Source organism: Cucurbita pepo, chromosome 16 (genome assembly GCF_057944985.1).
Source record: "Cucurbita pepo subsp. pepo isolate OVF chromosome 16, ASM5794498v1, whole genome shotgun sequence".
Taxonomy (NCBI): domain Eukaryota; kingdom Viridiplantae; phylum Streptophyta; class Magnoliopsida; order Cucurbitales; family Cucurbitaceae; genus Cucurbita; species Cucurbita pepo.
The window spans coordinates 530,794-547,352 of record NC_141813.1 but is presented as its reverse complement, the minus strand read 5'-3'; the positions used below and the strand labels follow the sequence as shown (position 1 = coordinate 547,352).

The following is a 16,559-nucleotide window of genomic DNA, read 5'->3' as shown; positions in this document are numbered from 1 at the left end:
TATCCATAAATTTTAAAATTAGTATTAATACCTTTAAATTTTATAAAAAGGAAAAAAAAAAATCTTATTATCCATATATGAACCAAAATCATTTAGGAAAGAAAGTTCATGAGTATTTTTGAAACCTTGTACTATCATAAGTATTTTTTAATTTTTTAAAAATGTTTATAGGATTTTTGAAAAGTCAGAATATTTTTTAAATATTTTTTTAAATTATTTCGAAAAATTTAATGATATTTTTGAAACAAGCATGACTATTTCCATTCAAAACTAAGCGTAAAGGCAATTTTTTTTATTTTTTTAAATAATTTTACCATTTTTATTTATCCATAATAAATGTTACATTAATAACTTAAATTTTTTATACTTCAAATATCATATATTTATAAATCATGATGAATCACTATTCGTAACCTTTTTAAATGTACGGTAGAGTTAGATTAGATTATAACTCTATTTTCAAGTTGTTCGGGTGACCTAACCTAAAAAATGTCAACTTGCAAATTTAATTGATTTTTTTTTTTCAAAAATTTAACCCAATCTATAAAAATAAAAAAATAAAAATAAAAATCTAACAACCTAAGTTTGTCGGATTCTCGAGTCATATGAAAACTTCTAAAAAAAAAGTTTTATACCGGCGGGATTATTAACGGTACCGTTTTTGGAGAATGTCAATAAATTCCAAAATCCATTTCGTTATCCAGTAGCGACAACGTCTTTTTTATTGGAACTGCAGTTACCCCTTTGGTTAGGTATTGGAGCAACATTATCGATTGAGAAGTCCCTATTAAGTCTTTTTTTAAATTGATTCAATTGTGAAATAAAATATGACGACGCGTGTATCTAGGGAATAGTTGCTTCAAATTACCCTTAGATACAAAATTTTTTATTTATTTTGAGTGTACGGATTTCGCATACCATACATACCATACAAAGAGAAAGAGAAACACAATATGATATGTTACTACAAAGGTTGGAGCAAGTATACAATTTGTGGCCATTAATCAATACTCACAACATAGTCTCATCATAATTCTTCGCAACAATGGCTCAATGGCTTTGAGAGAATCATTATGGGCTTTCAAATCACTCAATTCTATGAAGAATCGAAGAAGAACGGGTGGTACGATTTTCATGGTTTTTATTCCGATTTTCCTTTAAATTCGAGAGTTTTTCTTAGAATTAAATGCTAAATTGTTAGTATGTTGATATTCGAGAGATTTTGCACAAGTTTTATGAAGGAAGTCGGAGTTGATTCGGATTGAGAGGTGGCATGCCCATGAACGTCAAGAAGCGGAAACTTTTTTGGTAAGTTTTTAGTTTTTTTTTACTATCTTTGGGCTCGATTATTTCTAATTAATTAAAATTTATGAGAAAAATACCTTACTAAAGAGTCGAATATGCAGGTAACAACACGTGGAGAAAGATTTCAGAAATTTTGGAGCTTCTAATACACGAAAAAGCTAGCTCGAGAAGGCATGCGTCATCCAAATAAGTAACCACACGGACTTTAGGCAAGAAATACTTGTAGGGATTGGTAAGACGTGCATGTCAACATTCCTTACTTTAGGTAGATAGAAAATGCTTGTTAAGGACTTCAGAAGGATGTTTTTGAATGAGTATGTACGGTATGTATGGTAAAATTATTGTTATGATCTTAGGTTGAGATTTTCGAGAAACATGTTGTTTTATGTATTATGTTAAGTTAGAAAAAGAATATGCATGACTAAAATACGAGTTGGGCAATATGAATGAGTATGTTATGCATGATGTAAAAAATTACCAATGTACCCCTACGATGAGTTTTGTGATGAATGTTGTTTTATATGCTTCCCGCTGTATTAGAAAGGAGGATGGGCTATTGCGATCTGTGCTCTGGGTGATTGATGTATGTTATCTCCCCGTTGAGCTCGTTTGCTTGTATGTGTGCATGATATAGTATGTGTTATCTCCAGGTGTTTGACTGTGTGTTCTCTTTGTGGAGCGTGTTTATCAGCACATTGAAAGGGTGTTGTAGTTAGGTTGCCTAGATGTTGACCTTGGCCGGATGTCCAGTAGACTGGGCACCTTAGGATCGTGACCGACGGCCAGAGAGTCTAGACCTTAGTGCTCCCAGACTAAGAAGGATTCAAGGATTCAGAACAGAGTAACCTTTTGTCAGAAGCCCGCGTTTGGCCACCTAGCTGTCCTAAGAATCCAATAAATCTCATTAGGTCCCAGATATGACCAAGGCGAAGTTTGAATTATGGATTGCATGTTTGGGCGATCAATAAATATATCTACCTAGTAAAGCATGCATGGGAGAACTCAGTTAAGAATAGGGTGCTACAACTAGTACGATTTACACGTCGACTTAAGTCAAAACGTTTTCAGTAGACCTTGCACCCTAGGATCATGAGAGGCAAACAAAGGTCTTGATCTGAGTGCAACTAGGGACTTGAATTAGCCCCGAGGAGCTATCCCCGAGCGTTCTATAAATGAAAGATGAATTTAAACTGTCTAGAAGCCCCTAAAAACCTAGTAAACCTCCATAACAACCAAGGACGACCAAGATATTTCTTTAGGCTGATAATAGTGTGACAGTGTCTTCAGATCCTCCACTACCCTTTCCACTCTGGTAACGAGCTAGGCACAAACCAGTTAGGGTATTGTGAGTTTTAGCTTCATGGAATGGTCAGTGGTCTCTTGAATAGGGCAACTATGTTGTAAATCCATTACTGAGAGAGGAGTGTGGGACCACTATGGATAGCCCAGTAGTTGGCTAGGACACGAGGACACGAGGATCGCATCCCCCAAGCTTAGATGACTTTATGGTCCTAATGGATGGGCCAGCCAACCTCTCTTAGATGATATTCAGATTAGAAATCACCATATTGTCTCATCATAATTTTATGAGGTCTCACCTCAATTTAGGTTATCGATCCTTCACTGAGTAAGCAAAATAAGTGTTAGAAGGTTAAAGAGAAGAGAGATTGTAGCAGCTCAACAGAGAAAGGTAACCTTCATGTTGTTAGCAATTGTTATGGTATCAATATATCAATACCATCGAGCTTTTCCTAGGCCAATTAGGGTTGTGTGATCCATAGTTCAGTTGGATTACCCTTGGCAAAGTATCCCTCAGGATGTAAAATTTTGCGAGTAGTCTTAGTAGTTGGCAAGTGTAAGGGGCCACTTCTCAAACCTTAGGTGACTAGATGGTCTTATGGGTAGGGTTTGCCAGCTAGCCTCACGTGGATGATGAGAACAGGATAGCACACACCATGTCATCCCCACCAAAGAGTTTTACGAGGGAGTGCCTCCACCCAAGATGCCCATTCCATACTGCTTATGTAAAGAAAGCTACCTAAATATAAAAACAGATAAGTAGTTCACCTCATAGATGAGATTTGTCGCCTAGAAATTGCCGAACTATCCCCTCCGTACCTAGAGTGGAACTTCAAGACACTCTAGATATTCCGGTAGGAGTAGAGAGTAGGCCCAAACTTCTTAGATTCTATAGTAAAGCCCGTGGATACTTCCTAGGTTAAGGATGCAATGAGGGCTTACGGAGTATATTTATATACTCACCCCTTTCCTCTTTCTTTTTCAAGTGTTCGCAGGTTGCAAGTTGAGATAGAGGAGCGTTCAAGAGTTGTGCGGTCGCACAAAGCGTTGTTCCAAAGTGTCAGTCCGTCTTTGTATTTGAGTATTTTGTGTTTTGTTTTGCAATTGTATCTCAAACCCATTTTTCCTTAGGTGAAAAATTCAAACAACTCTTTCTTATAATTGATTATATTTTGTATTTAATTTTGATGGTGTTGTCTTTATTTCTATTTAAATTTTATCGGGTTTTCATCTTATGTTTTATTTTACTTTTAGTTTTATTTGATTTCGCCTCTATCTTTTTAATCACGGTCTGAGATTCGAAACTTCAAAAATCGAGTCATGACATGATGAAAAGGCTTCTTTTTTGCATCTTACAGAGTGAAAATTAAAATAGAGGTGGACATGATTTAGTCAATAGTTAGGCCTTTCGGATTCCATCTCGAAGATTTGAAATTAAAAAAAAAAAACATTGTAATAGAAGGAATGGATAGATTTCGAGAACGAAGATCTTACGTTTGAAAAATTGGTGGTCTAGAGTATACCATAGAGTCTCTCTTTGGAGCCCTTGAACTGTCTCCCCGCAATTGAGGTTTAACTTCTTCTCTAAAGCCTTCTAATGAAGTACGACACTTGAGTCACTTTTAACTACACTTTCGAGGCTCAAAATTTTAACTTTCTTATTCGACCCTTGAGGATTCTATTGACATGGATAAGTTAAAGATATGACTCTGATATCATGTTAGGAATCACGACCCCTCCACTTCGAGCATAAACTCTCATGGTCTTACTTTTAGTCTTCAAAAATGTCTCATACCAATAAAGAACAATGTTCCTTACTTATAAACTCATGATCTTCCCCTTAGTTAGTAAACGTGAGACTACCCCTCCCAATAATACTCAACATCTTTCTCTTCTACCTCAAGTGTTAATTTCTCGTTGGGGTTCAAGTGTTACACTACGGGTTCCTACATCCTACTGCACAGTAGAGACACTATTAAGTCCAATCTAGGTCACTAATAGCACTAATAAGGTATCAAAGGAAATAAGTAGTTTGGTTCTGGTGATACCCATAAGTAGTTTGGCTCGGGTGATACCCATTCACAACGACAATTAGTAAATTATCTTAATCTTTAGTGGTAAACTAGATTCTTTAGAACATCTTGACACTTTATATCTTGGACTCCCATTTTCATGACTTTTTAGTCTAGCTTCTAGGGCTAATATGGCTTTGGGAGGACTAGGGTTTAGTTCTTTGATCGTATTTCTTGGAAAGGTTCTGTTCATTATGAAAAACGTACTAACTCTATTACCTCGCTGACACTCGTTCCCTTCTCCAATCGATGTGGGACTCTCAATCCATTCTCTTTAGAGACTCAATGTCCTTGCTAACACACTATCGCCCGATATCTAGCTCTAATACCATTTGTAACTTAATCAGGTCACTAAATCCTTCATTTTTAACTCAGTCAAGTAAATAAATTCGTCGTATGATATTCAATTTTGACGTCCGAAAATCTTCATTTTCATGACGGAAATAAAAGAATGGAAACTGGTGAAAGTCAATTGAAGGAATGGAAAAATAGAATTATTGAAAGTTACACAAATTAGAAAAGTTGGATCGAAAAGGGAATTTAATAATTTGTTACATAAAAAGAATAGGTAGAGGCCGACAAGAAGAATATTAGTGTGACCATGTGGAATGTCATATTACAGCTTTACAGATATAAAATGGCATCTTCTCCGACAGCTCAAGCAATCTCACTACATTTGTTCTAACAAATACACCACGTTTCTTTTGTTCAGTTCTAAACTATTTGATGTTTTGGCTTGTTTATATATACCAAATTGTGAAATCAAACCCATAAATGAGGGAACAATTTTGAGATATCAAAACTCGAAACAGAAAATGTCATGTTCGGTGTAACTCTGGTAGTGGAAGATGTGCATCACAACTATATGCCATGATTTGAAACGTAAGATCTCAGTATATTGTATGTCACAAACACGAGATACTTTTCCGATATGTTATATACGGACGCGTACACCATGATATGATATGTGCTCCTTTCTAGGGGTATGTATATAAGTCTGCCTAGTGGGTTTATGTGCTCGTGTGTAAACCATGTGTATAGGAGTACTACGCATCCAATCTTGCCTCAAAAAGAAATTAGAGACCAAGGAGTAGCAAAAGTAGGGCTATTTATTGTCTATTTTTAAATACTCAAACCATGCTTACTATTTTTTCGTAAAGATAAGACACTCATATACAGACGACGATATCAACTATAGTTATCATGAAAATATAGTTAGGATAGTTAAATTTCTAAACACTTCTATACCGATGATGACATCAACTCTGGAAAGTTATAGTCCTAGGTTAGGAAGAGGCCATTGAAGTTCTTTTTAACTTTGGTAGAAGTTATTTTCCCTGATTTCAATAATTTTTGGAACATTTAAGCTCACGACAACGTTTAAAATGAAATGTTTTAAATGATTTTTCACACATAATAATCGCGACATATAAGTAATGACAGACAGTCTTATTTTTAAATGAAAAAGTAGGGTCGTTGCAATCACAACAAATCATATTGTAACAATCCATGCCAAAATTTCGAAATCCAGATTCGACACTTGATGACTTCGACATTCCCATGTCATGGTTACGTTACCTACTCATCACTTATTAAGAGTGAAAATTATCTCTACAAACCAATACGAGTCCTTTCACCATGTTTTGTCTTCACTCACATGCATCTAAAAAAAATTAAATTACTCCAGGTAAAACACGTTTAACCATGAAATTTCTGTAATGAATCACAAAAAGAAATATGCACTTTATTGGTATTGACAGTCACTTTCAATTCTTTAAAGCTTTTATTAGTCGTTCTGTTATCATGATCGTTCTCGTTTAAATGTAGTTTTGGTTCATTCATGTACTAAGGTATTCGGCTCTTTCCAACGTATAATACTTTATTTTTGGACTCTAGGAATAAGAGGTTATTGAGGTATAATGGCTAATTAATAAAACAGCTCATGATTCCACTACCTGAAACTTTATGGGTGCACATTTTTTTAACCAAAATCGAGAAAAATGGAAGTTGTTGTCAAAAGGGTCGTCAAATTTGTTGTCATTCGTACACGTGATTTCACAAAAAGGGGGAAAAAGAAAAGCAAACAGTAAGTCAAACCCTTATTCACCTAAACAATTCATACTCAAAACTTCCTTCTTTTCTATATAAAAGCTATTAAACTTCATCTACTTCACCCATATTCATTCCTTCCATGGCTTTGTGGTATATTCCATCTCTTGCACACTGGACCACCGCCGCTGTGGGTGGCTGCCGGCAGCCCTAGGAAGATGGCTGGTGTGCATTAGATGGAATACGCCATTCAACCATGTGCTTCCCGGAGAAACACGTCCGACATGCAAAAAATAGGCGCACAAAGCTCCATCATTATGATGTCTTAGGTATGATATTGTCCTATTTAGGCTTTCGCTTTCAGGTTTTCCCTCAAGATTTTTAAAATAAGATATTTAAAACGTATCTGGTTTTGTGTCCACTCCCTTTGGGGCTCAGCCATTTGCTGTCACATCGCTTGATGTCTGTCTCTAATACCATTTATAATAGCTCAAACTCATCGATATTGTCCTCTTTAGACTTTCCCTCTTAGGTTTTCTCTAAAAAAATTTAAAACGCGTCTAGTCTCGTGTCCACCCCTTTCGGGATTCAGTCATTGGCTGACACATGGTTTGGTGTCTGTCTCTGGTACCATTTGTAATAACTCATACCCACCGATAGTGTCATCTTTGGACTTTCCCTCTCCGGTTTTCCCTCAAGATTTTTAAAAACTCGTCTCCTACGGAGGGGTAACGCTTCATTCTCCTCCCCAACTAATGTGGGATCTCACAATCCACCCATTTTGAGACCCAGCGTCTTTGCTGGCACTCGTTCCTTTCTCTAATTTGATGTGGGACTCCTCCAATCCACTGCATTCGGGGTCCAACGTCTTTATTGGTACATCGCCTCATGTTCACCCCTTTCAAGGCTCAGCCTCCTCACTAGCACGTACCTTAGTGACAGGCTCTGATACCATTTATAATAGCTCAAACCCACCACTAACAAATATTATCCTGTTTGAGCTTTTCCTTTCAGTTCTCCCTTTAGAGGTAATGTTTAGTTCTCCTCGCATCCGACATTGAATCTCACATATTATTTTGTTTTTTTCTTTCTTGTTACTTAAATGGTATCATCTCAATGGAATTTATGGGAGAGAATACTAAAAGAAGATGACAATCCAAGCAAAAGAGAATGTAAAGAAAAAGCAGGATTGGGGCATATTATCAAACAGTGTAAAGGCAATCCAAAGCATGTTATAAACGATATATTATCCATACAAAACCTAAAATTGGAGCTTTGTTGTTGCTGATTATGACTATTAGAGGTCGCGAAGCTGCCTAAGATTAAGAGGGAAGATGTATTTATGGTCGCCATCCAGCAATTTCTTGGCAATAATGAGATTGGCAGCTTCACTGGGATGGTAAGGATCCCAAAACACATGCCTTGATCGCTCTGTGCACAAGCTTGATTGAGGCCCGCATGGTATTATCCCTGCAAACTGCCCTCCATTCCCACAACACGCTCTACTAGCCGTCTTGAACCCTATAAATATATAGTTTTATTTGCAATATCACACCATCCCAAACATTTTAAGAAATAAACTGTTCAAAAACTAGGTTACCTAAAAAAAAAAAAAAAAACTTCATCATTAAATCCCAACATCAAAATTTGAGTTCAAATAAATAAAAAATTTATGCATAATTGGGTTGGTTATTTGAGTTGAGTTGGGTTTATTGTGTAATAAAAATTATTTTGGCTTAAAAATGTGAGATCACACCTTGGTTACATTCCTTATAAAGGTTTGGAAACCTTTCACAAGTAGATGCATTTTAAAATTTGAGGGGAAGCTTAGGCTATCACAAATGGTATCAGAACCAAACACCAGACACCGAATGGTGTGCCAACGGGAATGCTGACACTCGAGAGAGTGGATAGTGAAATCCCATATTGGTTGGAGAGAGGAACAAAGTATTTCTTATATGTGTGTGGAAATCTCTCCCTAGACAACTCGTTTTAAAATCTTGAGGGAAAGCTTAGAAGGGAAAATTCAAATAGAACAATATTTTCTAGCACAAAGAGGACAATATTGGTTAGTAATAACCTTGTCGGGAAGCCTCGAAGGGAAAACTAAAAAAAAACAATATCTAGTAGGAGTAACCTTGAGTGTAAGCCTTTTAGGGAAAGCTAAAAAAAAAAGCAATATCTGCTAGGAGTAAACCTTGAGAGGAAGTCGGGAAGAAAAAGCTAAAAAAGAATAATATCGCTAGGAGTAACCTTGAGGGGAAGTACGGAAAATGGAAAACCCAAATAGAACAATATTTACTAGCCCAGAGAGTAAAATATTTGCTAGCAGTAACCTTGAGTGGAAGCTTGAGAAGGAAAGCCCGAGAAGAACCATATCTGCGAGCCGTAACCTTAAGGGGCAGCCCGGAAGGGAAAATCCAGAGGGGGCGATATCTATTTGTGGTAAGCTTAAGCTACTATAAAAAAAAATTATAATCGGAACATTTGAGTTGAGTCTAGAAAAAAAATTTAATCCGACACAACTTAATCCAACCTAACCTACGAACCCTTTTAATAAAAATAATAAAATGGCAAAACAAAAGGAACTTTAAAGAAGAGATGGAAATATAGAGTAGTTACCATAATTGTCATAGTTGACGATGAGGTCCATGACAAGATCATAGACATTGGCATACACAAAAGTGGAGGCAGGGAGTTTTTTGTTGAGATCGGCAAGCAAATCCTTCAACTTGGCGTTGTATTGAAGTGCCAATTTGTTGGCCAAATCAACGCATTGGTCTTCGTTCAACTGGTTGATGGTCTTCTGATAGGGTATGCATCCGATGGGCCCGACATTCCCCACCACGAACTTTCGAGCATCCATTTGGTAAAGTCTCTGCATGAATGACTAAATTATTTGTGAAGTGATGTGATTTTATTTTGAAGGAAAGAAATGATACCGACAGTGAGCTGGTTCTTGAGATGAGCGATCATGTCATCGATGAAGGAGTCGGGGCTTTGGGAGATTCTGGCGCCGATGGAGAGCACCGGAAGGAGATAATTGTTCAAGAAATCGTTGGCTCCGATTGTGATGGAAATTATGGACTTTTTGGATATGTAATCTCTTGCTTTTGATGGACCCAAGATTTTATCGAACTGTTTTCTTGTAATGTTGAAGAAATCGACTTGAACGTCCATTCCTAGCCTGTTTACCTGCCAATTATCACACCTCTATTACCCAATTACGTACTAATTCAATACGGTTGAAATCAATAATTTTATGAGTACACAATCACTAACTAACGATTACGAGTAGTCGGTGACTTTTCAAGTTATGTTAAAAAACTAGTTTGTTTGGTATTACTAAGGTACTGTCAACGCGATGGTTGATCTCTAAGACCTCGATGAAATAAAAAAAAATCATAAGCAACAACTACTACAAGTGGACAACATGCATGATATCCTATCTACAAGGACAAGACCTTTGGGAGGTTGTTGGTAGAAGTGAAATTATGCCGCCAGCCAGAGGGGATGCTAATGGTGCCTTATGCAAATGGAGAATCGAAGCAAGTAAAACAATGTTTGCCTTGAGGACCATCGTTGAAGAAGATATGTTGGAGCACATTCAAGATGGCAAGACACCGAAAGAAGCATGAGACAGATTTGTGACACTTTTTTCAAAGAAGAATGATACGGTGCTACAATTTTGGAGAACGAGCTCTTATCAATCTCACAACACGACACGACGATGGTTTAGTACTTCCACTGGGTCAAGTTAATCTGTCGAGAGATTACACAACTTGATTCAATTATTGTCGTACAAGATGACCCATTCAACCATCACTTATAGGATTCGAAAATCTTTTAGCTAGTCAAGAAGTCATGGCTAAGCAAATGAGAGGCATCACGAAGAGTGAATAAAATTCACTCTACTCAAATATAAGTTGGAGTAACAATAAGTTGCGTAGATACAAAAATGGTGACAAAGGAAGAAGCTACGAAAGAACCACACAACCTAGGGGAGCTCAGAAGATCGACAACAAGACTTCTCAAAATAAGAGATTTGAAATTATTTGCTACAATTACGGAAAGAAGAGCCACAAGAAATGTTCGTCCAAAAAAAAATTTGTTCAAAGCAATGCAACAACCTCCAAAATGGGGATAGAGAATGAATAGGATGCATAGGTACTATGGTGAGAGAGCATATCTATTATGAGAATAACTAGATCGTTGATTCAGGATGCTCAAATCACATGACTCGCAATCAGAGAAAATTGCGAGACAAGAAATAGTATTTTTTTCAAACATGCCACAACAAAATGGTGTAATAGAAAGAAAGAATCGAAATCTTACATAAACTTGTCAAAGCATATTACACACAGAATATTTTAGGAAGATTTTAGGCTGAAGCTACGTGAGCTGCTGCTCATGTGATTAATAAGTTTCTCCAGCCAAGGTTAGGTTTCATCTCACCATTTGAGACACTATGGGACATAAAAACTACGGTTAGCTACTTTCGAAAATTTTGCTGCGTTTGCTAAGTATTTGTGTCTAGTCATCGGAGCAAGTTTGATAAGAAAACAACCAAGTGTATATTGTTGGATTTGACAATCAAAGAAACGCCTCAATAATTAAAAATAATGTGAAAGACATCTTAAATATTTTGGACGCAAAATATAAATTTAAGAATATTTTTATCAATTTTTTTTTTCTTATAATTAAAATTAAATTATTGAAAATGATCAAAACTATTAAAAATAATAATAATAATAATAAATAAATAAATAAAAAAGAAAGAGAAATTTCATACGAAGATCCTTCCGGTTGCATTGAGAATTCCGCCACCGCCGGATGCATAGTTAACGCCGTACAATATTGATTTACCGGTGGCGTTTGGGTCAAGAAATGGCACTGCATGGTTTGGAATTCCCAACTCCTCACCTGCAACCAACTAACTCCCATCAAACTTATAACCATGCTAATAATTAATAAAAACTAATGTATTTCACTAATCACCTCGAATCACTATGACCGACTTTGGTCTCTGTTCGACCAATCGGTCTCACAGTCAGGTAGGCTTATACTACGCGGGAGTTATTAGTATTTATCAAATATGTTCCTATCTAACAAAACGTTATTGACCACCAAAGGCACAGGTATACTTTACCTCAGTGATCAAAAGTATAATTTACTTTATAACATACGGGAGTAAGAAGCACTTACCGACGATGTCGCCGATGGTTCGACCATTGGTAAAGCGGCCAGTGGGGTTGCCTCCAGAAGGAGTATAATCAATGCCATTGGGACGAAGATTAGCTTTGGACAAGGTCGATAAATAGTTATTATTTCCCGCATCAACCAGTGAATCGCCAAATATAAACGAAGCTCCAACGTCCACCTTCTTGTTCGCTCCATCAACTCCATTATTAACCAGCAAACACCCCATCAAGATCAAACGAACGATCATTTTACAGCCTCCCATCGCTACCATAGAGACGAACCCATTATATGTTTATATATAAGCAGTAATGTTTTGCATGGCATTGGTGGGCAGCTTTCTGAAGGCCAAGACTCCCATTTGATAAAACTTATGCAAGTTATTGTTTGAATTAAGACACATTTGGCTTGACTTTTGTGTTCTTGTTCAAAAGTTTGTGACTTTGATAGGGTAGTTTATCAGATTTATTTCCCGACCACAAAAGTTTCAAACATAAATTGGTTGAGCTGTTCATTTGACGATCTTCATAACGCTATGATGGAGTAAATTGGATGAGTTTTGGTTGGCTTACCTACCATACCATCATCATCTCCTTCTTTTCTTTCTTTTTTGCAAAACAAAGGTAAGCTCAATTGGTCGTTAAGTAAGCTATAAGTAAAAGGATTCTCGACATCATTACTATATTCAGTCATCATAACTATATTCATTGCACTGCAAAATTTGAAGAAGTTACAGAAGACCAATCAAGCTCTACACGATCTCCATTTTTCAATATCAACACATTTTGTTAATATGTCTGTTGAATTTTTTGCACCATCTATTTACTCCAAACATATATCACATTCTTTTATTAACCGGTGAGTAAAATGGTATCATCTTCTAATGTGTTTTGTCTTTGAATACATCAACCAAATTCTTTACTAATGGTATGACACTCTGATTATGTGTAAAAACAATCTACTCAGACTACTTCTTGTCTAACTCTTCTAAATAGTTTGTTAGTTGCATCATCTTATTATTGTCACGTACTCAGTCTTAGTAGAAGAAGCAACACAATTCTGAAGTCTAGACATCTAACTTACCGTTGTTCCATCTATAATGTAGATATATCCAAATGTGCTCTTACCACGTCTACATCTCAACTAAGTACAACATCCATAAAACCTTATAGAATTAATTTGACATTTCCATAACAGAGGAAGCACAAAATGTACCTCTTAGATCTCTCAAAAGCCACTTCATAGTTCTTAATATTCTTTCCCCGAGTTTATCATGTACCTACTAACAATTTCCACTACATGTGTTATATCAGGTTTATTGCAGGTCATAGTATACATTAAGCTCTCAACTACAAAAACGAATGGAACTAATGTCATTTGCTCACAACTCCTTAGTTGTCTGGGGAGATTGCCCATTTGACAATCTGACACGATTTGTCAAAAGGGTAGTCCTAGGTTTGACATCATTCATCTTGAATATAGGCAACACCTTCTCAATGTACTGCTTACTCGGATAAGTTTAATATGATAGAAAATCTATCTCGAGAAATCCTCATTTGAAAAATCTACTTTGTTGCACATAAATCTTTCATCTCAAATACTAAAGACATGCTTATCTCCCTCGTATTGGATCCTAGAAAATACATAAGAATTAGTGTATTTCTTGAAGTAATAACAGTGATCATTTTCACTCCGGTGAAAATCACTCTTGCAAATAAAGGAATCAAACTTCATGGATCATTGTCTCGTTGCTTGTTTCAATCCATACAAGCTCTTGTTGAGCTTGCACACCATGTGTTTCTTGCTTGGACGATAAACCCTTTTGATTCCTGCATATAGATCTCCTCATCTAGGTCGCCATGTAAAAACACTATTTTTACCTACATTTGCTCAAGGTGCTAATTCTATGATGCAACAATACTCAACAGAACTCGAATAATAGTTAATTTCACAGCAAGATAAAAGATTTCAGCATAATCAAAACATTTTATTTGTGAATATTCTTTAACTACTAATCGAGTCTTGAACCTCCTTTTGCCACATAGTTAAGCCTTTATTCTGAATACTCACTTGTTCAACAAAGCTCTCTATCCCATAGGTAACTCTGTCAACTACCACGTGTTATTCTTTTCAAGCGAATTCATCTCATCATCCATGGCTTTCCCACTTGGTTGAATCATCCACCTTTTAAGCTTCATCAAGGGACTCTGGTTTCCGTTTATCAGTCAACAATAGATAGAGTAATGAAGGTGAATATTTATTTGGTGTGTCTAATGGTTCAGAATGATGTCCTCAACACCTACTCAAGTGTCACGTGCTCCACCTCTAGTTTTTCAGCAACAGTATCAGAAGTTTCTTAAGTTTCTATTACAACATTATTGGTGAATTTTTCTATAACTCTACCTCGACTCTCATTTGCTTCATTGTCTTAATTTTTCTTCTCTTTTTTCTTGTACATGATATTTTCGTTAAATGTCACATCATAAGTCTCATGATTTTTCCATTTTTGTCATCTCAAAACTTATATACAAACATGCTAGAACCATAACTTATGAAGTAGCCGTTCATAGCCTTAGCATTAAGCTTGTCACTCTACTCTAAAACAACATAAATGGAGTGCAACCAAAAGTTCAATGAGAATACTTGAATTCTTTTTCAGTCCATATCTCTTTTGGCAACTTGAACTCTAAGGATACTGATAGCCCTCTATTGATCAAGTAAGATGTTGTATTCACAATATCAATCCAAAATATTTTTGGCAACCCAGAATAAATCATCATACTCCTTGTGTTGCCTTATCAGAAACTCTCCTCATTAATTTGATTCTCTCATTTGCACGGGATGCTTTGAATTCTGACTTGTCACTTCCATTGTCAGACCTCGGGTATTTGATCTTCAAATCGATCTAATTTTCAACTTCAGCTTTCCACCTCCCACCTCTTGAAGGTAGCAAACATATTTGGTTTGTGTTTCAAGAAATAAATGTTGAACACAACTCTTTGTGAGAAACACACGCACTCTTTATTAAGACCAATTGAGAAGAGAATACAAGATACCTTGTATAATACTATTACTTGGGATGATAAACTAGGTAGGATGGAGGGGTATTTATATTAGAGGGCTCGACAATTTATTCTTAAAATTTCTCAACCTTTTACCTAAAGTATCAAAATCATTTTCCTAAATTTATTCCTAAAATTTTTAAATCATTTTCCTAACATACATGTTGGGCTTAACTCTATTGGGCTAGTGATGATATTTTAACACTCCCCTCATCACTAGTTCTCATTCCCTGCACCATGTTCAGCTCTTTTGTAAACAAATTTGTCACTTGGTCATCTGTCTCGATCTGTTGCATCTCGATTTCTTCCTTTAGGACTTTCTCTTTAATGGAATGGTAGTGCACCTCCATATACTTTGTTCTAGTAAGAAACACCGAATTTTCTACCAGGAAAATCGTAGATTGGTTGTTGCAATGAAGTGGTATTGGATAGTCAAATCTCGAGTGCCAATCTTCCATCAAGAGTTTCAGCCATGTATTTTCTTGAGCTGCTCCAGCTGTTGCTCTGTACTCTATTTCTCTAGTTGACAATGATACTGTTGGTTGTCTTTTGTTACACCAAAAAATTGTTCTCAAACCGAGCTTGAACACATACCCAATGATTGATCTTCGGGTATCATGGTCTCCTACATAGTCGACATCACTATATCCAGCTAGCATGCAGTCTTCGCTTCTTTTGTACAAACGATCGTAATTGATTGTACCTTTGACATATCTCAAGGTCCATCGTGCTGCATCCAATTGAGGCTTCTTCGGACTTTGCATATACTGACTAATGACTTCAACTTCATTTTCAAATTTCTTCGATTGGTCCATGTAGAACTCTATGTTTAACTCACCGTTCAGGAAAGCATTCTTCATACCCATCTGCCATAATTTCCAATCTTTATTTACCATAAGTACTGGAGGAACCTTTAAGATAGTTATCTTCGCCACTTGACTAAACGTTTCATCAGAGTCGAGTCTATATCTAGAGAGAACCCTCGAGCTACATATTGAGTTTTGTATCTTTATTGATCCATCCAAGAGACACATTATTTTGTAAGCCCACTTGCAAGAGATGGATTTGACATCTTCTGGTCTGGTCTTGGTACTAGTTCCCAAGTCTGATAATACTTCCTTCTCCGAGGGCCACTCTGCTTCAATTGCGTCACTCTGATCGTCAATCATGTGGTTTGAGCATCTTGAATCAATGACCCAATCATCCTCGTAACTGATATGCTCTCCCATCATTGCCATGAGTGCTAGCTCGTTTTCTTCTATGAGACACATCTGCATCTCATTCATCCTCCATCTTCTTTTTGGATGTTGCCACATTGCTTTCAACAGAATTTTTCTTAAACCAACAATCCCTGGATATGTGACCCCTTTTCCCGCAATTGTAGCAGATGCCTTCAAATCTCTTCCCTTGAGAGTTATTGTTATCGTTCTTTTGAGCTCTCTCTGGTTGTGCAGTTCCTTGGTGACTTCTTCTTTTGTCACCATTGTATCCACGTTTGGTAGACGACTTATTATTGCTCCGACTTTCACTTGTGTAGAGTGCTTCTTCTTCACCCTTCAATGTGATGCCTCCT

At 36.5% G+C, this 16,559-nt stretch overlaps 1 protein-coding gene across 1 annotated transcript; it reads right to left on the bottom strand.

Annotated features, from left to right (window-relative positions):
- Nucleotides 1-7,937: 7,937 nt before the first annotated feature.
- Nucleotides 7,938-12,266, bottom strand: LOC111776992 (GDSL-like Lipase/Acylhydrolase superfamily protein). Its single transcript, XM_023656423.2, has 5 exons — nt 11,931-12,266; nt 11,518-11,648; nt 9,672-9,920; nt 9,348-9,603; nt 7,938-8,246 (listed from the first exon to the last, which is right to left on the bottom strand). Exons 1-5 carry the CDS (start codon nt 12,196-12,198, stop codon nt 8,023-8,025), a joined length of 1,128 nt encoding a protein of 375 aa, XP_023512191.2. The 5' UTR covers nt 12,199-12,266; the 3' UTR covers nt 7,938-8,022.
- Between the last annotated feature and the right edge of the window lie 4,293 nt (nt 12,267-16,559).